Below are 21,766 nucleotides of genomic sequence, written 5' to 3'. Positions count from 1 at the left end.
CTTTGACAGAAGACATTTAAAGTGACGTAGGACTCTGTGTTGCTGAGCAGATATCCAACTGTATGGACTGCTAGAACTACAGATATATTGACAATTTATTGTTATATATTATGCTAGTAGGAACGCCAGGAACTAATCATGAATACAAATAATAAACTTTATGACTGGCATTGGAAGAATCAGTGGCCATAGTATTTGGTGTCATAACACTAGCTAAAGCTAAGCTAGATATTATGGAAATAATACAGTATTAAAGTGGATCTTTCCCAATCTACATTGATTCATTTGAATCCTGCTGCTATATGCATTGGAAACATTTGGGAAAGTATATCATATTTACTTATGTTAAACATTTTTTTATATTTCTTCAGTTATTTCCTGGTTTCTTGCCTAGGAAAATGATGTTATACATCCCAAGAGTCTTCAGGAGGGAAGGAGAAGAGGTGTTTTCTCAGCTAAGCACACCCTCCTACATACATGATGAGGTAAGGGCAGATGGATTCCAGGAAGGAAATGCTACATGAATCACGTGCCCTTACTCAAGATGGCCACAGCCATAAATGCTAGGGTTTTTTTGTTTTTTTTAAAGTGAGTTCTCAACAAAATAAAGCATAGAGACATAGCTGGAAGGGGGAGTTTGCTTTGAATATCAATTGCTTCCTGCCCGACGTATAGTGAAATGATGGACGGGCAGAGCACTCTTGTTCTGGGAGGACGTCATATGGCAGCAGGCTGAAACCCACTGTTGGCTGACATCACAGAGCTGGACAATAAAGTCGGGATCCGCCCACAACCTCGGACCAGCACCAGGCTTAGCCTCTCAATGAGCTGCTGAGAGCCTGAGCCAGCCACCCCTCCCCCTCCACAGCCCAGCGCTCCAGTGACAGTCACCAGATCTCTGCTCGCAGAGCTCTGAGAACCAAGCAATCAGCAGTGTTTGATCACTCGGTTCTCAGAGACTCAGAGCCAGCGGGGGTGGGGCGGACAGATGCAGCTTAGGACCAATGCGGCATCCAACTAGGTTAGTATGATTTTGAAAAAGAAAAAAACCCAGAACTTCGCTTTTAACTTTCATTCTTGCTGATAAACAGGACAATAAGGGAGGATGAGTCTTCAAGTGGGAGTCCAGACAGCAATAAAAATCTGACAGCTGTTCTAATTCTTCTCCGCATTATCTAAAACAAAGTGTCACCTTATACTTTAAAAGAAGCCATAAGAACGGCTCTGTGATTCTATGCTAAGTTAACTGGTGAATCTGTCATTTTACAAAGCAGCAACTAGAGCTCAGTGTTGCAGTCTGATAATAAATGTTATAGACAGAGCTCAGACCAACCTGCCAACATACTTATCAAGTGAATAACATGGCAATGCATCAAGTGACCTGTAATACAGAGAGGAAGATGAAATCCTGGCAACTCTGAAACTACTCAGGAAGAATGGACATTGCAGTGTGAAACCTCACCACTGAGTAATGTTAAAGACCGCAATCTACTCAGAGACGCTGTCCCTTCCCTGCTTCTTTTCAGTGAGTACATCTGCTATTGCTGTAATGAAATAATGACAAGTCAAATGGCACAGCAAGACAGATATTTTCTGCTATGCTCTTCTGTCCACAGCTTTGCATGCCCTATAGGAAATGTAGAAAACAAAATGCTAATAAGTGACATATCTATGAGCCCAGCAGCCATCAGTTAAGCAGGGTATACATGTACAAGTTCTCACCACTCACTTCGACCAAAAGGTTGAACGGAAAAACAAACCTGACAGGTCCCTGCATCAACACAAGTGAGGTTAATGCAGGGATCTTTCCCGCTGCTCTACTGTATTGTGACAGGGGGGCTCCCCTGTCAGGAATACACAGATCAGCACTTGCAGCTATTGGCTGGAAAAGCTGAATGAATACTGGTTTTCCAGAATAACTATGACAGAAGCTGGTCATTCTATCAGATTCTGTTGAACAGACAATGGTACACAGATATTGAAAATCACATGTGTGCATTGGGCGTAGACATAGTTACCCTGGCATAAGACTTGTGAAGTCTTGTGCAAAACAGACATTAATGTTCAAATACACCCTATACCAGTGGTCTTCAAACTTCAGGAGCCAACAATGAGGCACCATTTCTCCCACTGACACCAATAATGGGACACTATTCCTTCCTATGTCACCAATGGTGGAGCACTATTCCGCCCCCTATTACCAAATGTAAAGATGTTTACTTCCACTGAGGAATATTTCCACTCCCACTGGCCACAAAGTCTGAAGGACAATAAACGGACCCTTTCTTCAGAAAGTTTTGAGACTCCGGTCTTTACCACAAAACAGCATTGTGTACATGGCACGACAAACAGGCTTGAAATTGTGGAATTGTAACACAGGCCAGAGCCTTGTTTGATTTTGGGGAGGCAGTCCTCACTGAATGTTTTCTCATGTCTTGTTTTAGTAAATCTGATCATACACTTATAGGTTTCTTCCATTTAGCCTATGGATAGACAAATCTCCCACTATAGGTTTTTATATTCTGACATCTAGTGGTGGCAGCTGTCAGAATACCCAGACAATCCTTTCATCCGATTGGGGGCAGGTGCTGTTTGTCTGAGAATTTTCTACCTGGCTCCTTTGAGAAAATGCGATTGAAAATTTGACTTTTGTTGATCCTGGTGTAGTCAACAGTGCCACATTCAGCAAAAATTGGCCAAAATATCGATGTGCGTATGGCCACCTTTCCTTCTGCAGCGGTACAGCTAAGGGAGGGAGAAATCACGCACTAGGCATGGGCCACCATTGAATGAGTCACTCAATCCTTTGGTGTTGAAAGCATGCTTGTAACAAGCAGGTTGGTGGGTCACCTACTCAGAGTTCTTGCGGACAGGCCGTGTACAGCTTACAGGTATGAAGTGACAAAGGAGTACTTTTTTTAAAAACTGAAGAGTGGATTGTAATGTGCTTGGGATGCTACAGTGCAGGGGGTGCTTTTGGCGAAAATATCCCTACAGGTGAACTAACCCTTTAAGTGCATGTTTTGCAGCCAGACTGGGATAATAACAACTGCTTATTATTTGTTACATGTTCTCATTCACATACATAACATAAAAAATATGCTTATCATTTCAGAAACTATTTTGTCATAACTTCAGCACTGAAAAAACCCTACTCAGTTCTCTTTGTTTATGAGTGGACTAGGGAGCTGTGTTTGCTGTACTGTGCTGGCAGAACTCATTATTATTTGTAAAGCAGATTTGAACACTGCCCTAATAATGGTTTAGGATTTAGAAGCTGGGCTTATAGGAAGAGAGGGAATGCTCAGGCCGCGTACACACGCGGGGACTGTTCGGCCAACTTTGTCCGTCAAACAGTTTCGGGAAACAGTCCGCTCAAAATTAGCATGGACGGACATGGCCACACACGACGTACGAACAGTTTGCTGAAACCGTGCGCGATGACGTGAACGGCACGTACGACGGGACGAAAAATACGACGTCCTATACACTGCATTATAACTTTCGGCGTGTAAATCCTTTCTGAGCATGCGCGGAACTTAGTTTGTCGAACAAGCCTACACACGAGGGAACTGTTCGCTGAAACAAGGTTTCAGCGGACAGTTTTTCGGAAATTCCGAAAAACCTTGTTCAGCGGACTGTTCGCTGAAACTGTCCGCTGAACGCCCACACACGGGCGGACTGTCCGCCGAAACACTGTTCAGCGGACAAAGTTGGCCGAACAGTCCCCGCGTGTGTACGTGGCCTCAGTGTGTCCTTAGCCTTTATATTGGGACAGACTAACTCAGGAATGCTTGCAGTCTGCCAAGTTAGGGAATATATATATATATATATATATATATATATATATATATATATATATATATATATATATATATATATATATATATTAGTATACTGTGTGAATAGGAACACATAACAAACATAGTGGGGTTTGCTAAAATGTGACTGCAATGCACTGTAAAATTTGGTCCTGAGTATTGGCCAAAACATTCAGTTGACAGTGCTGAGCACTGATAGTATTGTTTACTCATATCTATCACACACTAAACCATCTATTTCTTTCAACTTTCTGAAAGAAATGTAAGATTATGCTTTTCATCACTTCTATTTACTTTCCAGCTCATGAAGCCCTACATTGGCTATGTCCTGTTACATGTATTAGGCCGGACGCGTTATGTTTGAATTCCAGTCTAGGTATTTCCAGTGCTTCTAATGACGCGTACATGTGATCGGACTATCCGGCAGACTTAGTCCGGTGGATTGTCCGCCAGACTTTGCAGCTGAGGTCCGCCGGACTTTCAAGCGAACAGACTTGGCCACACACGATCACTCCAAAAGTCCAGCGGATTCGAACGTGATGATGTAGAATAAGGAAGTTCATAGCCAGTAGCCAATAGCTGCCCTAGCGTCAGTTTTAGTCCGCCGGACTAGCACACAGGCGAACGGATTGTTCGCTAAAAGCCGAGTCCGGTGGACAATTTTGAAGCGTCTTATTTCTAAGTCCGCCGGACTTTTGGGAAGAAAAAGTCAGCTGGAGCCCACACACGATCGAATTGTCAGGTGGACTCTGGTCCGCCGGACTAAGTCCTCCGGATAGTCCGATCCTGTGTACGCGGCATAAGTGACAGGCCTAGAGCTGGCCATGCACATTATAATCTGATCTTGCAATCATTGTACAATCTCATTTATAACAATTCAGTAGGCCTTTGCACTATTAAAGCTGAATTCCGGGTATTTTTTTTTCATAGTACACGGGTCCATCTTGGTCCTGGTATTCCTTACCTGGCCAATTTCTGTGAAAGGAGATATACTGTAGTAGCCGCTGCTACTAAACTGATCCTTGCTGGGTCCCATGGCAAGCAGCTACCCCACTGCTTAAAGAGGAAGTAAACCCTGATCAGTTTACTTCCTCTTTGTCTCCCTGCAAAGGTAAACCATAATAGGCTACTATGCATCGCATAGTAGCCCATTATGTGTCACTTACCTGACACAGGAGCCAGCGATGTCATCGCTGTCCCCTGTAGTTCGGAGCTTCCATCTTCTTCCGGGTATCGCTGCTCCAGCCACTCACAGCGCCGGAGCAGCGATGACGTCACTCCCGCACATGCGCATGGGAGCCGCCACTAACAGCATATCACTGTTAGCAGTGGCATGCCGCTAACGGTGATAGTGCGCCTGTGCCGTAGACAGCTGTGACTGTCTTTTAGTAAATATCTCCTAAACCTTGTAGGTTTAGGAGATATTTCTTGGACCTACAGGTAAGCCTTAATCTAGGTTTACCTGTAGGTCAAAGTGGTTTGTAAGGGTTTACAACCACTTTAATAACCACAGGGGCCATTCCCTTTGGCACCAGTGGCATTAAAAAAAAAGCTTTTCATTTTGTCAATTAAGGTAAAATGTTCTCTCATTGGACAAGGTGGCATGGTGGGGCTGTGATATCATGATCTCCACCTCCTCTCAGAACACCTTGTCTTCATTACGAAGAATATTACACGTTCTCTGAATATTGCCTGTGCCGAGAGGGTGACCCCCTTCTTACTATGCATCTGGACAGGCACTCAGCATGTGATGAAGATTATTTGTAGCAGCAGAGACTACTACAGTGATTCTACTTCCATAGGGGTTGACTAGGTATTAAATATGTCATACTGGACCAATGTCCAGTACAAGAAAATAATCATACCTGGGATTCAGTTTTTGGTAAATCTAAAAGTGATTGTGCAATCAGATTGTACCATGTTTGGTTTAAATGGATCACAGCACTTATTGTAATGACACATGTGAATGTTTCTGTCCTTTTATTAGAAATGCATTTTTTCTGTTATGTGTACTTTGTGCTTTGCTGAAGAGCATAATAATAAACTATCAATGTAAATGGATCACTGCAACCAAATAGTTTGAAGCTTCAAAGCAGATGGGGCAGGTAGAAATGGAGAGAGGCACTACATGATACTGATACTGGGAATAAAAATATTTGATTAGACAATAATTATCATTTGTTTTCCCCACAACCTTTAGCATCAATATCAGCCATTCTCTACCGGGGTTCCTCCAGAGGTTCCCTGAGCTGTGGCTAATTGACTTCCCATTTAATGGTGAATAAGGAGCTCCAGGTCCAGCGCTACCTTGTAGAGCCAGTGGCATGACAGCTATGATCCTTTTAGCTGTCTGTAAGGGTGACATAATCAAGGGCACTGTAAGAGGAGGGGGAGGGGTGGGGGCATTCTTTTCACTGACATTTTCCCAATTACCCCTGATGGACGACCTTAGCAGGGGTTCTTCAAGACCACAAAATTACTTTAAAGTGGTTCTAAAGGCAGAAGGTTTTTTTTTTACCTTAATACATTTTCTGCATTAAGGAAAAAAAAAAACCTTCTATTATCAGCTCCCCCCTCCCCCATATTCACCTTGCTCCTCTTTCGATCCAGCACTTAGCCTGAGAGCAGCATCACTACTCCCTCTCTCCTCACAGGCACAGAGGCAGCAGTGGGAACCATTGGCTCCTGCTGAGGTCAATCAAATCCTGTGAGTATGGGGCATGTCCAAACCACGATGTGTTTGTCTATGGACACACATATCCTGTTTGGGAACAAGCCTGCATGTGTGCCACCATTGTAAGCGGATTGCTATGGGAGCAGACACAGAAGAGGAGGAGCCCAGAGCGCTAGCACGGACCCCAGAGGAGGAGATTCAGGGGCAGCTCTGTGCAATACCGTAAGTATCTTTCTTATTTTATAGAAAATTCTGAGCCTTTTCATGATCACTTTAAGGCATGTGGCCATCCAGCTGTTTTGAAACTACAAATCCCATCATACCTCAGCCTTTGGGATTCATGCTTGCAACTGTCAGTCTTGCACTGTCTCATGGGACTTGTAGTCCCACAACAGCTGGAGGGTCATAGGTTGAGCACCCATGCTTTAAGGGTTCCTCTGGGGTAAAAAGTTTCAGGAAAGGTTGATCTCTATATAGTGTTAAGCGCTGCGCAAACTGTTGTCGCTATATAAAACCCGTATTACAGGCATACCTCACTTTTAAGTACACAATGGGGGTTATTTACTAAAGCTGGAAAGTGCGAAATCAGGCTCACTTCTGCATAGAAACCAATGAGCTTCTAACCCCAGCTTGTTCAATTAAACTTTGGTAATAAAACCTGGAAGCTCATTGGTTTATATGCAGAAGTGAGCCTGATTTTGCACTTTCTAGCTTTAGTAAATAAACCCCAAAGTGTATTTAAAAGCGGGGTATGCCTGTATAATAATAATATAGTGAGAACAAAGTGCAATAATTCACCTTGGCCAATATCTTGATTTGCTCGGAATTCTCAAAACTGCTGAAAGCTGATGTTGCTTTCCACAATCTCTCATTAAATAATCTTCCATGCTACATGTGATTATTCCATATTATGCATTTACATACCATACAATACATATTGCAAAACTGGGAAAAATAAACACATCATCTCTACATCCTATCCTTCCTGCACCTCTTCTTCAAATAAAAACATTTTTCTGCATAAATTCCTTTTCTCTTTTATGTCAGAAATAGGTCAGTAACAAAGATAACAATGCCTAGCTGTAGAAAGAGGCAAAAAAAAAAAAAAAGAAAAAAAAAGGAAAATTGGTTATCGCAAAAGCCAACCAGAAATGTTGGCTAATAATTCTACAATTATAAAGTTTATAGCAGCAAAACATGTTCAATAATACTAATATGGATAATATAATAATAGGATATCAATGGCTTTTGGTAAAACTATGCAGTTTAGTAAAATATCATGTCAAAGTAATACCAATGGGCACTATGGGGTTAATGTACTAAAGGCAAATAGGCTGTTTACTTTGCAAAGGAATTGTCACTTTGTAAAGAAATGTTCCTGAATGCGGCTAAAAGTCACTTTGCAAAGAATATCCAATCACGTGCAAGGACAGTATTTCTGCTTGCACATGATTGGATGACGGAAGTTAGAAGAGCTTCACCCTATTCACTAAGCTAAGGGAAATCAAACTGCCTATTTACCTTTAGCAATCATTTTGTTTTTTAAAATCTAAAGATATGCACTCAAAGAGAAAACTCTCATTGTTTTTTAGTTCCCACTCTGCATTGTTTAATTCTTTAGGCGTATTTATTAGTGTTATTTGAGTAATAGCTATTTAATCTAACAATGAATTGAGAATTGTCTTTTCTTGGATTATTATTATATTTGTTTATGGATGCCCATTGTTACTGTACAGAGCCTCCCTAAGTGCTCCATAGCTCTTTCCCCTTATAGGAATCACCGTCCCTCAGGTAGGGTTTGGTGTTTTTTTTGGGATAGATCCCATATTGGGTGGGGTTTTTTTTTTTTTTTTTTTTTTTTGGTAATTTAGTTAACGTTCCCCTGGGTAACCTAGGGATCGGGGAGAAGGAGCTTCTCCAATTTTAGAGAGCACAACTCTGTAACTCTTGCGCCGGGGGTGTGGGGGTCTTTTTCTCTTTTTTTATCTCTCTCTCTTCCCTCCTGTTTCTTTTTCCATCCTTCTTCCTTCTTTCTTTAGTCCACTCAGAATTTGATATGGCAGCGATTTTTTCCTCGCCAGTATCACTAAAATTATGTACCTACAATATTAAAGGTCTTAATAATAAATCAAAAAGAGGTCAGATTTTATATAGTTTGCATAAAGCTAAGGTAGATATTATACTCTTTCAAGAGACCCACTTTCGAAGTGACAATATCCCTGTGTGTTCTCGTAAACACTACTCGCAATGGTTCCATAGCACTATGTTGAGTTCAAAATCAAGAGGGGTCTCTATTGCTTTTCACAAGCGCTTACCAGTTCAGAATTTGGAATATAGAGCTGACTTAAATGGAAGATATCTGTTTCTTAAAATCCGACTGTGGGATAAAATTTTCACGATTGCAAATTTTTATATTCCAAATTGTGATCAAACTAAGGCAATTGTGAGTTATCTAGGCCTTCTAGCAGATTTTGCAGAAGGTACGGTTATCGTGGGAGGAGATTTTAACTTAGTACTGGACCCTTCACTAGATACGTCAGCTCAACGATCAAATATTTCATATTCTCGTTTGCGGGCACTTAAAAACAAACTTTTTGAACATGGGTTGATGGATCTCTGGCGAACTTTAAATCCTAAAGATCGTAACTATACATATTTTTCTTCAGCGCATAAAACATATAGTAGAATAGACTTTTTTTTAACTGGTCCTAAGTTATTGGAATGGAACCCCTCTGTAGAAATCGGGTCATTTATTTGGTCCGACCATTCACCAGTATTCTTAACAATAGTACCCCCTCAGACTCAGGGTACTAATTGGTCGTGGCGTTTGAATGATACACTTATGCAAGATCAAATCTGTCATAAAGCAATTACAGAGGCGATTGATAATTTTATCTCCGACCATGAACAGGATGAAACTGCCTTACCCTTGAAATGGGAGGCTTTAAAGGCAGTAATACGAGGGGTGTTTATTCAACATGGTTCTCGTCTTAAAAAAGAAAAATCAAAAATTATCGAAAATACGTTATTGAAGCTCCATTCTTTGGAAACTCGACATAAAACCCACTGTTCTCCAGATATATCAGCCAATATTTTCTCTACGAGGATATCTTTACTACAGTTATTCAAATCATCTCAGAGCTCATACCAACAAAGACGTGCAGTGGGAAGATATAGATCTGAGAATAAGTGTGGGAAAATGTTGGCTGATATGTTACACCCACGTCAACCACAGACCTTTATACCAAGTATAAAAAAATCATCAGGGGAATTGACATCTGACCCATGTGAGCTTCAACAAACTTTTAGGGAATACTTCTCAGCCCTCTATAATTTGACCCCATCATCACTAGGGGAGGATGAGGGAGTTGGAGACAATACTATGGGGGAATATGTAAGGGAGAATGCTATTCCGACAATAGATAGTGCTACTGGGGAATCTTTGGATTCTCCATTTACACTTGAAGAGCTACTAGAAGTAATTGCCAATACTCCAACAAATAAGAGTCCAGGCCCTGACGGGTTTACATCAAAATTCTATAAGACGTTTAAAGAACATATAGCTCCGTTTATGCTTCAAGTGTTTAACTCTATTTCCTTTACGAACCAATTTTCAACACAGACTCTGGAATCTCATATAACTCTGATTCCCAAACCAGAAAAGGATTTGACACTTTGTTCTAGTTTCCGACCCATATCATTGATTGGGATAGATTTAAAGATATATGCTAAACTGATTGCACTCCGTCTTCAACCATTGCTTCCAAGCTTAATACATACAGACCAGGTAGGATTTATTCAAAGTAGAGAAGCACGTGATAACACGATTAAAACTTTTTTGTTGATGAACTATGCACAAAGGGCTAAAATTCCAGTATGCCTTCTCTCAGTTGATGCAGAAAAGGCATTTGATCGGGTGGGATGGCCCTTCCTAAAACATTCTTTAATGCAAATAGGACTGGGGTCAAATATATTCCATAAGATCATGGCATTATATACTAAACCGGTAGCTAGAATAAAAATTAATGGTTCATTAACAACAAGTTTTAATATACAAAATGGTACTCGTCAGGGATGCCCGTTATCCCCTTTACTCTATGTTATAGTAATGGAATATTTAGCGACGGCTATTAGACAGAACTCTTCCATTTCTGGAGTTCAGATAGAACAGAGGGAAATAAAAATGGCTTTGTTTGCTGATGATTTATTACTTTATATCACTAATCCACACATTGCAATTCCTTCTGTTTTGTCTGAATTCCAGCGGTTTGGGAAACTGAGTAATTTCAAAGTAAATATATCAAAATCAGAAATCCTTAATGTGTCGCTCATACCCGAACAGGTTAAAATGTTGAGAGCTAATTTTAAGTTTAGGATTTGCTCTACAGCTGTAAAATATTTAGGTGTTAAAATCACCCCAGACTCAAACCATTTATACTCAATGAACTATGTTCCTCTCCTGCAACGTACCCTACAAGATCTAAAAAAATATGATGTTAAGCAATATTCATGGTTTGGGAGAATTAATATATTAAAAATGGATATAATACCGCGGTTTTTGTATTTTTTTCAAACTATCCCAATTGGTGTCCCCAGATCTTTTTTTTCCACTTTACAATCGGCTTTTACAAAATTTATTTGGGGACATAAAAAACCAAGATTACAAAAGAAATTATTATCATTACCAAAAACGAAAGGAGGTGCGGGTGCACCTGATCTATACTACTACTATGCTTCGGCTGTTCTGACTAGACTGGTGGACTGGTTTTATTGTTTGGAAACCAAACAATGGGTAAAAATAGAACAAGGGTTGAATCAATTGGATCTAAAGGCATTGCCATGGTTAGACTTGTCTGATAGCAATTTAAATCGTGAGCTGTTAGAATCTATGCCTTCTCTCACATCTCATGTGTTGAATGTATGGGGCAAAACAGCTATAAAATTGGAACTTTCTTCTTATGTAGGACCTATGACATCTCTATTTGGCAACCCTTTATTTCCACCGGCATTAAATAGGACAAGTTTTCTTATATGGAATAGGGAATCCCATTATAGACTGAGTAATATTTTATGTCAGGGGACTATTCCGTCTTTATTAAATTTATTCCCTACTCAGCGACCAACACCTATGCAAATGTTGGAGTTTTGGCAGTTGCGGTCATTTTGGTGTACAATACGATCAAGTAAATCTCTGGGTAGAGATTTGACACAACTTGAAACTATCCTGACACAAGATCAAAAACCAAATCATGTTATATCAGTACTGTATAAGATGTTTATTATTAAAAATCACCCGGAGCCCCCAGAATACATAAGTAAATGGGTTAATGAGATCAACGCTCAAATTGAGGTTGGGGAATGGGAGAAGGCATTTAATTTTTCTCACTGTCTATCATCGTCGATTAAAGCACAAGAGACGAATTACAAACTGCTCTCAAGATGGTACTGGAGCCCAGTGACACTTCACCGTATATACCGAGAAAAATCGGATATATGTTGGCGGTGCCATAGAGAAAAGGGCACATTGCTCCACATATGGTGGGAATGCCCCCTAATTTTTAGATTTTGGGAAAAGCTTATGCAATTATTTACAACAATCACTGGGGAGGCAATCCCGAATACACCACAAATCACCCTCCTCTCTATGTTACCAAGAACATATAAAAATGTTAAAAAGAATCTACTAGGATACTGGTTGACGGCGGCAAGAACTGTGATACCGCGGCACTGGCGATCAATCCAGTCGCCTACGATAAATGAATGGGCTCTAGAAATGGATAATATAGAGAGAATGGAGATACTCTTAGCACAAGAATTAGATACATATGAAAGGTGCCTCTTGGTTTGGACTCCATGGAGACAACATAGGAAATTGGTAAAAGATTAAGGAACTGGGAGGGGGGAGGGAGGGGTCCGTGGAGGAGAGAGAAGTGGGGGAGGGGGAGAGGTTAGATATACAATATCCCCCTTTCCTCATCTTTGTTGGTGTTCTTTTTTTTTTTTTTTTTTTTTTCTTCCTCCTGGGGAGGGAGGGGGAGGGAGGGTAGAGGAAATAAAATAATAAATGTGATTATTATGCATGTAATTAATACATATGTTTGAATATTGTTTAATTGTATGTAATGCGTTATAACAATTGAAAATAAAAATAGAATTGGAAAAAAAATTCTTTAGGCGTATTTATTTACCCAATCTTACAAAGTTCTGACTACAGCCAGGGCTACACTTGTGGAACCGTAAATACCAGCATGCTAACCAGAAAAAAAAAAAACACGTATTTCTAGCTGGCAAGATACAGTTTGTTCTATTACATGAACATTTTTATGATTGTAGCAATGAAACTAACAAGCACCTATGTGTAATGCTCATTATGAAATACGACACTATCAGAACACTTTATAAAAGACATCATACCTATGGGAAGTGCAGAGTGCAGCAGGTGTTCAAACACTCTGCTACCGAACACCTGCTGAGAAGCTTCTGTGACCTACATCCCAAGAAGCCAAAACCGCACATTCCTCCCACGCTGCTGGCTCGCACCGCAATACAGCGGAACGCTGGCCAGACACCAGTAGAATTTACTTTGAAAATGTTTGCTTTCGGAACATTGCTTTGGTTTTCTGAGGCTGGGTTCACATTTGAGCCGCATGCGGCTCACAGCAGGAATCCGGTGCGTCCTGGTTCACCATTTCAGGTCCGATTACAAGCCCAAATTTGGAGCTGAATTCGGACCTGAAACTTGATCAAAAGACGCAAATCGAACCGGACATATATACGGCAATATCTCCAAAATCTCCTGCTATTGCGAATTGGATGCGGCAAACCACATCCAATTCGCAGTGGTGTGAACCCAGCCTAACGGTCAGATCGATGACCGCAGTGACTAGAAAATATGATAGGTGCAGGATGGAAAAATTTTCCTGAACAAACTAAATTCTAACTGAAAGTGGATTTCATGCATAAAAAAAAAAAAAATACACATTGTAATATTGTAATAAGCATGTGCTATGCACAAAACAAACCTGTTTAAAAATCTGGGATTTCGTTTAAGTTGCAGGAATGTACAAAATTTCTAAGAGCTTTCAAATGAATTAGTTTGCTCAATGAAAATTAAATGCACTGACAAGCAAGAGAATTTCTGTAAGAACGTTCAAATGAAGTTCTACTGGTGTATGGCCGGCTTAAGGCCTCAATTTGATGGAGCATGCTTAGCAATGCCTAACAAATGTATATTTATACTATACGACATGAGTACAATAAAATGTGCTGTATCAATGATGGTCTCTACCATTGCTAACCATACAGGTCTTTTTTTTTAAACTACAAGTGAATAACGTTATCCCAGACTGATCCTACATACACCCAGGTAGTGCAGGAGCTCCATACCGCACAGGCTGACTGGGGTTGCTGCTGGATCCATTGTTTTCCACGCTGGGTTCACTAACTTGGGATTTCAGAAGTCTTAGCTCATCGGCTTGCAGTGCATTATAAAAAGTTTGGACACCCGCATCTGGGGACAACACAGGGCTTTTTGCCTCTCTGTGATTCTTTACCATATTCACAGCCGTCACCGGTAATTGCAAGAGTTTCTGTACAGGCTTCATGGCTGGAAAAGTGTAAATAGAGGCACCAAGTTGGTTGTATTCAGGACACGGTCCACAGTGTGCTCCTGAATAGAAAAAAATGTCCAATATAATCACAGGAACGTGTACGGGAAGTCCAGATTAAGTAGAAGTATGCGGCAGACAGTGGCCTTGGGGCTTAGAGGTGGTCCAAGAGATCCGGAAAAATCCTGAAGAATGATGGTAGTCCTGTTACTTCGAAATGATTCCCATTTGAGGTAGTTCCTATAAACGTGTCCCGTGTGCAGTGGTCAGGATTATTCCTCTAAGGTCCAGTACAGCAATGGTCCATGAGGTCTAGCATATAGGCTATGGAAAACTAAGCATACATAACTTTTTCAAGAATAGATCTTCTGCCGGTACATCTACAACAGGGACCAGATACGGCTTCAGAACCATATTAAGGGGCTTCCTATAGGAAACAGTATTTATTATGTCTACCTGAGTTTCTTTCCTAGCAATGCTCTGCATAGAACATCCACCATTTATACTGGTGGTCAACTTGTAGACCTCCTCCCTTCTGGTTCTTCTCCACCCTCCTGTCCACTGCTCTCCTATCTGATTACATTCACACCTATCACCTCTGCTTTTCTAGCTGTAATTCTATCCATTGCATCCCTGCTTCTTGTCCTCACTCCTGAAGCTCTTCTCCTATGGACACTTCTGGATCATCCCAGCCTGTCGCTCTCTCGGTGACATGCTCTGTGCCTTGGTCAGACGTTCAGCCATCACATAGTAAGGCGCTCTCCCTTTTTTTTTTTTTCCTCTCCTTCAAGCAGCTGGTCCTGTTTCAGTCAGTTTTCTGAGCCACGTTTGCAGGTCATTCTCCTCCTCCAGTTTCCCCCACTCCTCCCACACTCACACATCTCTGGAGCATATCTCCGAGAACATGACTCAGCCTAGAATAGATGATGTGCTACACACCCCACTGCTGCTCCGACTCCCACATGCTGCACATCTCCTCCCCTGTCTAGCCCTGCTGTTTCGCTAATGTTTCATTCATTTTTTAGTAGCTGCTAAATTAAAGGGTGCTATTAGGGGGGAGGCGGGGGGTGAATGTATTGTGCAAAGACAACTACAGAAAGCTCCCTGTTCTGATGCACACTGCTGGTCCCCGAGCAACTGGGAGCGGTAAAACTATCCAGCTTATGTATAGTGTCATCTTCCTATAAACCCTAGGAGGTGGTCATAGGTGTGCGCAGCCTATTGCATTAGGGTGTGCACCCCAAAGCTCAAACACATGCTGGTGTGTGTGTGTGTGTGTGTGTGTGTGTGTATATATATATATATATATATATATATATATATATATGTGTGTGTGTATATATATATATATATATATATATATATATATATATATATACACACACACACACACTATATATATATATATATATATATATATATATTTATATATATATACACACACACACACTGTATATATTATACACTCTTATATAAATAGATGTAAACATGAACCACTTCAGCCCCGGACCATTTTGCTGGTCAAAGACCAGACCACTTTTTGCGATTCGGCACTGCGTCGCTTTAACTGACAATTGCGCGGTCATTCGATGTGGCTCCCAAACAAAATTGAAGTCCTTTTTTTCCCACAGATAGAGCTTTCTTTTGGTGGTATTTGATCACCCCTGCGGTTTTTATTTTTTGCGCTATAAACAAAAATAGAGTGACAATTTTGAAGAAAAAACGCATTATTTTTTCTTTCCGTTATAATAAATATCCCCCAAAAATATATAAAAAAACATTTTTTTCCCTCAGTTTAGGCCGATACGTATTCTTCTACATATTTTTGGAAAAAAAAAAATGCAATAAGCGATTATTGATTGGTTTGCGCAAAAGTTATAGCGTTTACAAAATAGGGGATAGTTTTATAACATTTTTATTAATAATTTTGGGACCATTGTCATTTATATAGCAATCACTGTTATATAAATGCACTGATTCCTGTGTAAATGACACTGGCAGTGAAGGGGTTAACCAGTGGGGGGCAGTGTAGGGGTTAAGTGTTCCTAGGGGCGTGTTACTAACTGTGGGGGGCTGGGCTTTCATTTAGTGAACACTGATCTCTGCTCCAATCACATGGAGCAGAGATCAGCGTCACTACTTGCTAGGCAGAATGGTGAGATGCTGTTTACAACGGCATCTCTCAGTTCAGCCGCCCCGTGAGACGATCGTGGGTATGCCCGCGGCGATCGAGTCCGCGGGACCTGCAACTCACGGGGGTCCCGTCCAGCAGGGCGGCATTAAAGATTGGACGTACCGGTACGCCAATATGCCTGCCCGTGTCATTCTGCCGACGTACATCGGCGTGCGCTGGTCGGGAACCTCTTAAAATGTACTAAAACAGTGGACGGTGTCAGTAGAGCAGTGGATGGTGTCAGTAATGTTTTATTTTAATTATTTTATTTTTTTATTTATTTTTTATTTATTTTTAAAATGTATTAATTAATTTATTTATTATAGGAACCCCATTGGGGGGCTTTGGTGAAATATCACTGATCTAAACAAACCCCCCCCCCCCCCCCCCCGATGTCTCATTTTGAGACTTTTGAAACAGAGAAAAGGACGGAGGACCTAAATTCCCCAGTCCCTTTCTCTCTGCAGCCTCAGCTGCCCTGAACAGTGAATGAATGGGAAATGCTCTGTGCAGAGCGGCTTCCCGTTCATTCACAAACACAGTTTACTATGCTCCAGTTATGAATGAACACAGTGTGTGATCGGTACCATTCAGAAAAGGAAGGGGCCTCCCCCCCAGCTGTCCATCCTGAAACATCTCCCTGTGTGCCCACAGCAGGAGCCAGCAACACTGCAGGGGGAGCAAGGGGGGAGAGCACAGGCAGCAGGGCGGATCTGCGCTGCAAGGGGCGATTAGGCACACCCGGTACACCCTGTGCGCACACCTATGGAGGTGGTACACAATATAGGTCCCATGGCACTGAAACGAAACATATGGCTACTTGACACTTTTTATTTTTAAAGGCTGAGGTCACCTTTTCCAGAAAATAGCCTGTGCAGTCAAGGGCCCCCCATTAGCTATTATAGAACGGTGAAAACAATTTAAATAGTTTAGTAAAATTTTCAGTAAAGCTGGCCAAAATTGAATAAAAAAAAAAAAAAACAGATTCCACCATCTGTACCAGGTATGTCCAAAGTCCGGCCCGAGGGCCAATCGTGGCCCGCGTTCTGGTTTTGAACGGCCCGCCTGGTTATTTGGACATATATACCTTTTGTAGCCCCCAATGATCTCCCAGCATCTGGGCCACAAAAGATGTATATGCCTTGGAGGGGACAGGGAGGAGGCGGGACGAGCGCCGTACACACACAGGAGAATTTCCTGTTTAGATGGCAGCCTGTAATAAGAAGTCCCATCTCCATCTCTGGCACTGCCATTGGACAACTGTTCTGTCCATCAAAGGAGGCAGGACATTCTATTAAAGATGCTGCCGTGTAAACAGGAGATTCTCCTGTAGGTAATCTTTGGCACCCGTGAGTGCATTCCTGGCAATGGTGCTGCGTTCCTGGCAATGGTGATGCATTCTTGGCAATGGTGAGCGCATTCCTGGCAATGGTGAGTGCATTCCTGGCAATGGTGGTGCATTCCTGGCAATGGTGAATGCATTCCTGGCAATGGTGAATGCATTCCTGGCAATTATGGTGAATGCATTCCTAGCAATGCTGAGGCTACGTTAATGGCAATGGTGGGTCTGCATATGGGCACTTGTGAGGCTGCAGATGGGCACTGACCCTTATTTTGCTTCGCAGTTCTTTATTTAAAAAAAAAAAATGTCCTGAAACTTCCCTCTTAAAGTGAAGGTGCATGTTATATGCCAATAAATACAGTATATCCAAATAATACACCCAAGTTTATCTCTTTACTCACACACAGCCACAAAGACAAGAGTATTCTTGTTGGGCAGTGTATTAGTGCTCAAACAAACACACTCAGACCGAATTTTAATGGTTCAAAGAATGTCGGTCAAAATGGTTGGCCCTGGCGCATGTTCACTTCATCAAATCTGGCCCTCTTTGAAAAAAGTTTGGGCACCCCTGATCTATACAAATTAGGTAAATGGAGGAATCCTCCCTGCCTGGTCATTGTACACTGTCAGTTTAAACTCATACCTGTAGGCCATTTGGACCCCCTGGAAGCCTAGCTGAAAAACTCCCAGTTAGCAATCCTGGTGTCCTGGTTTGTTGCTAGGGCATGAAAAACCTTGGATGCATAGCTCCCAACTGTGCCTGACTTCGAGGGTCCCTGGACGCCCTCCCGCCACTATAAGCCTGCAGCGCGAGCATGGGAGGACGTCCATGGACGCCCTCCCGCCACTATAAGCCGTCTTTCAGCTATAGCGTGGGTGAGAAGGGGTTAAAGAGGGCGTGGCAGGGGGGTGTGTCCTATGCCTGCATACTTTTGCTAATAGGTGTCCCTCATTCCCATCGATGAAAGTTGGGAGGTATGTGGATGATCACTTCCAGCATTACACCAACAGTTTTCACATCCTTAGCAGAAAGGCAAGAGGGGGGGATTGCTACCTAGGAGTATTTTGGCCAGGCTTCCAGAGGTTTCCAAATAGCCTGCAGCAGGGGAATACCTACAGGCCCGCACCCGACAAAGGCTGGGAATTTGACGTCACCCATAGGCTCCCATGTCCCAGCCGTTGTGAGCGCTCACTCCTCTCCCCTGCAGCCGCAGCTCATGGGGAGCCAGAGCATGTGACTGGACTAAAAAAAGGTAAGAATACATATCTTTTTTTTTACACAGGGTAGACAGGATAGGTAGGAGGAGGGGAGGGAAAGGTTTTACGAATGATTAGTGTTAGGCTTGAATCCCACTTAAAATTTCACTTTAAACCATTCACTGCCAGAACCTTTTTCGCAAACGTTTAAAAAAAGATTTTACGCCTCAAGATTACACAAAACTCCCAAATATTATATATTTTCTGAAAGCAGACACTGAAGAGAATAAAAAGAAGAAAGCAGACACTGAAGAGAATAAAATAGTGGTAGTTTCAATTTTTTATGTCACATGTTATTACTGTAAAGGTCTAGGAAATGCAAAATTTCAGTACAAAAATAAAGTGAACTTTAGGCAAACAAACGCAATAAACTACTCAAATTTTTTGGTAAAATCTAAAAGACGAGGTTGCACAGAGTAAATAGATACCCAACATGTCAAACCTTAAATTTTCATGCACCCGTGAAATGGCGACCAACTTCAGTTTCCTATATTTTCTATAGGTGACTCCTATAGTTATCAGTTTAGTGTTATGGAGGGAAATATTGCTCTTCCTCTGGCATGCACGGTGATATGTAACATGTGTATCGCAAGCAATGTTTTTACGCATAGGCGCTCTTGATAGATATGTTTAAATTTCTACGTGTGTATATGTGGGGGGGGGGCTTATCTTTTTGGGGGGGGGGGGATTTTATGTGCTTGGGTGTAACTTTATTTTTTTGCAAAAAAATAAAACCTTTTTTTTTATCACATGTGAAGTTTTTTTAGGTGACAGGTTCTCTTTAAAACACCCTTCGTGTCTCCTCTAGGCTCCACTGAAAGTTTTGCAATGCAGATCACATCGCAAAACATCCTTTTTTGCTGCCTCCTGAATACTTTCACCTGACAGGCGGGAGTCTGCCTGTCAGTTTCACACACAATCCTGGTGGCGGCACTCGCCGGATTGTGTTTGAAGCCCCCCTCTGTCAGGTCCGTATGACATACAAACCTGGAAGCAAAAGAGTTAATGGTGGCCATACATGCTTTGATAAATAATCGATTTACTAAAATAGGATCATATTCATGATCAAGATATCTCAGTGATGCTGATTGATGCAAAATGACTGATCATTTTCCGTCCGGGTTGAGCGGCTCAGCTTACCCGGAACCTCCTCTTCTTCTCGGTGTGCCCCCATAGGAAGCCGATTCCTAGAGTGACACACCTGCAGGCTCAGTCCCAAGCCAGACTGTTTACGTCTATTGCCATGCACAGTGCAACTTGGCATCACCAACCGACCGACATTTGGACCATGTGTACAGCTGTCTTACCGCAGAAGCTAGTCTAAGGACCGTGTTTTGCTAAAGGGGCATGCTGGAAAACCAGCATCCAATCATCCAATCATGCCAATCACTGGCAGCCAATGGTCGTCCTGCCAGAACACAATAGCACAGTGAGAGAAATCGCTGAACTAACACTGCTTAGTTAGTACACTGATCTCTCTGAAAGAAAAAAAACTGAATGTGTGTACCAGATTTAAAGCAGAACTTCAGTAATTTTCTCAACTTTCCATTTTTTAAAATCTTCTGCCCTTGTTTTAACTTTGGATAGTAAAACATATTTTTTTCTGCCAGTAAATACCTTATACAGCCCACTTCCTGTTTCTTGTCTGGTCATTAGTCTAGGCTTATGACATCATGCACAGCTCTCTCGCTCTACTGAGAGTTTTCCAGGAAGGGAGGGGGTATGAGTCATAAGAGGGCCAGTGAGAGCTGCAGAGCTGGAGTTGTGTCTGTGTAAATCCAGGAAGTGAACAGGCAGCAGCTTCAGCTGCCCACAGTTAAAATGGATGCAACCTGACTCAGTGGAGGGAGATTTCTGCAACATATTTGGCAAGTACAGAATCGCAGTATATAAAATAATATGCAAAGGGATTGGAGGGAAGCTTCAGAACAGCAAAGATGTTTTTATTACAAATTATGTGAGCAGACTGCAGTTCTTCTTTCAGCGATAGCAAGTGCAGGTAGCTTGTATCAAGTTACCTGCCTATGACAAGGGAGTCTGTCATTCATAATATTTTATTACAGTCCTGTCTGAAAATCTGCAAAACGGCATTTTAGGTCTTTTTACATTTTGTTTTCTTTAACCACTTGAGCTCCGGAAGATTCCCCCCCCCCCCCTTCAAGATCAGGCCATTTTTTACTATTCAGCACTGCTCTACTTTAACTGGTTGTACCCAAACTAAATGTATATAATTATTTAAACAAAATTTAGCATTTCTACTCTCTGCTATAAAACATATCCAATAAATGTAAAAAAAAAAAAAAAATCTAATTTCTTTATGAATTTTAGCCAAAATGTATTCTGCTGCATGTCTATATATTTGCGTGAGAGTTATAGCATCTACAAATGATGGTATAGATAACGGAATTGTTATTTATTTATTTTTATACTAGTGCAGTGAGCAATCTGACACGGGGGGGGGGGGGGGGGGGTGGACTATTTGCCACTGACAACACCAGTGACATTAATACATTGATCGGTGCTAATAATATACACTGTCACTGTACTAATGACACTGGTGTACTGTGTGCTGCTTTTACTGAGCTATGATCCGGGGGTTAACTCTCTGCTTTGCAGGGGGAAAAAAGAGGCACATCATGTCTGTACAGAGCCTTATGTTGTTTACCAACATAGGGCTCTCTTCTGTCATTCGTCCAGCCAATTACTGGGTGGCAGCCATAAATCATTGGCCAGGACCCGCTGATCGGTTTGTGCTGCAGCAAATTATAGTACAACCTTCCGCATGCACGGAAGACAAAGAAGAGAAGTGGGACTTTATATGAGGCACATGAGACATGGTTGGTAACAAATGGTCAAAAGTATTGACATATTCATTTGATATAAAAAGTAGAT

At 41.6% G+C, this 21,766-nt stretch overlaps 1 protein-coding gene across 16 annotated transcripts in view; it reads right to left on the bottom strand.

Annotated features, from left to right (window-relative positions):
- The window catches only part of AP3B2 (adaptor related protein complex 3 subunit beta 2), a 132,736-nt gene that overhangs the window by 96,314 nt on the left and 14,656 nt on the right, over positions 1-21,766 (bottom strand). For 6 of the 16 annotated variants that reach the window (XM_077471837.1, XM_077471838.1, XM_077471842.1 and 3 more), the window contains exon 1: positions 13,882-14,951. The exons of 6 other annotated variants lie outside the window; for them this stretch is intronic. In XM_077471837.1, the coding sequence (XP_077327963.1) occupies positions 13,882-14,099 (218 nt within the window). In that variant the 5' untranslated portion in view covers positions 14,100-14,951. Of the gene's footprint in view, positions 1-13,855; positions 14,953-21,766 lie in introns of those variants that run through there. 4 more of the 16 variants (XM_077471841.1, XM_077471844.1, XM_077471850.1 and 1 more) reach the window with 3 other exon arrangements.

The sequence above is a fragment of the Lithobates pipiens genome, unplaced genomic scaffold (assembly GCF_037356315.1).
Source record: "Lithobates pipiens isolate NorthernLeopardFrog02 unplaced genomic scaffold, aLitPip1_a1.2 Scaffold_8, whole genome shotgun sequence".
In the NCBI taxonomy this organism is placed as follows: domain Eukaryota; kingdom Metazoa; phylum Chordata; class Amphibia; order Anura; family Ranidae; genus Lithobates; species Lithobates pipiens.
This window is presented reverse-complemented; position numbering and strand designations above follow the sequence as displayed.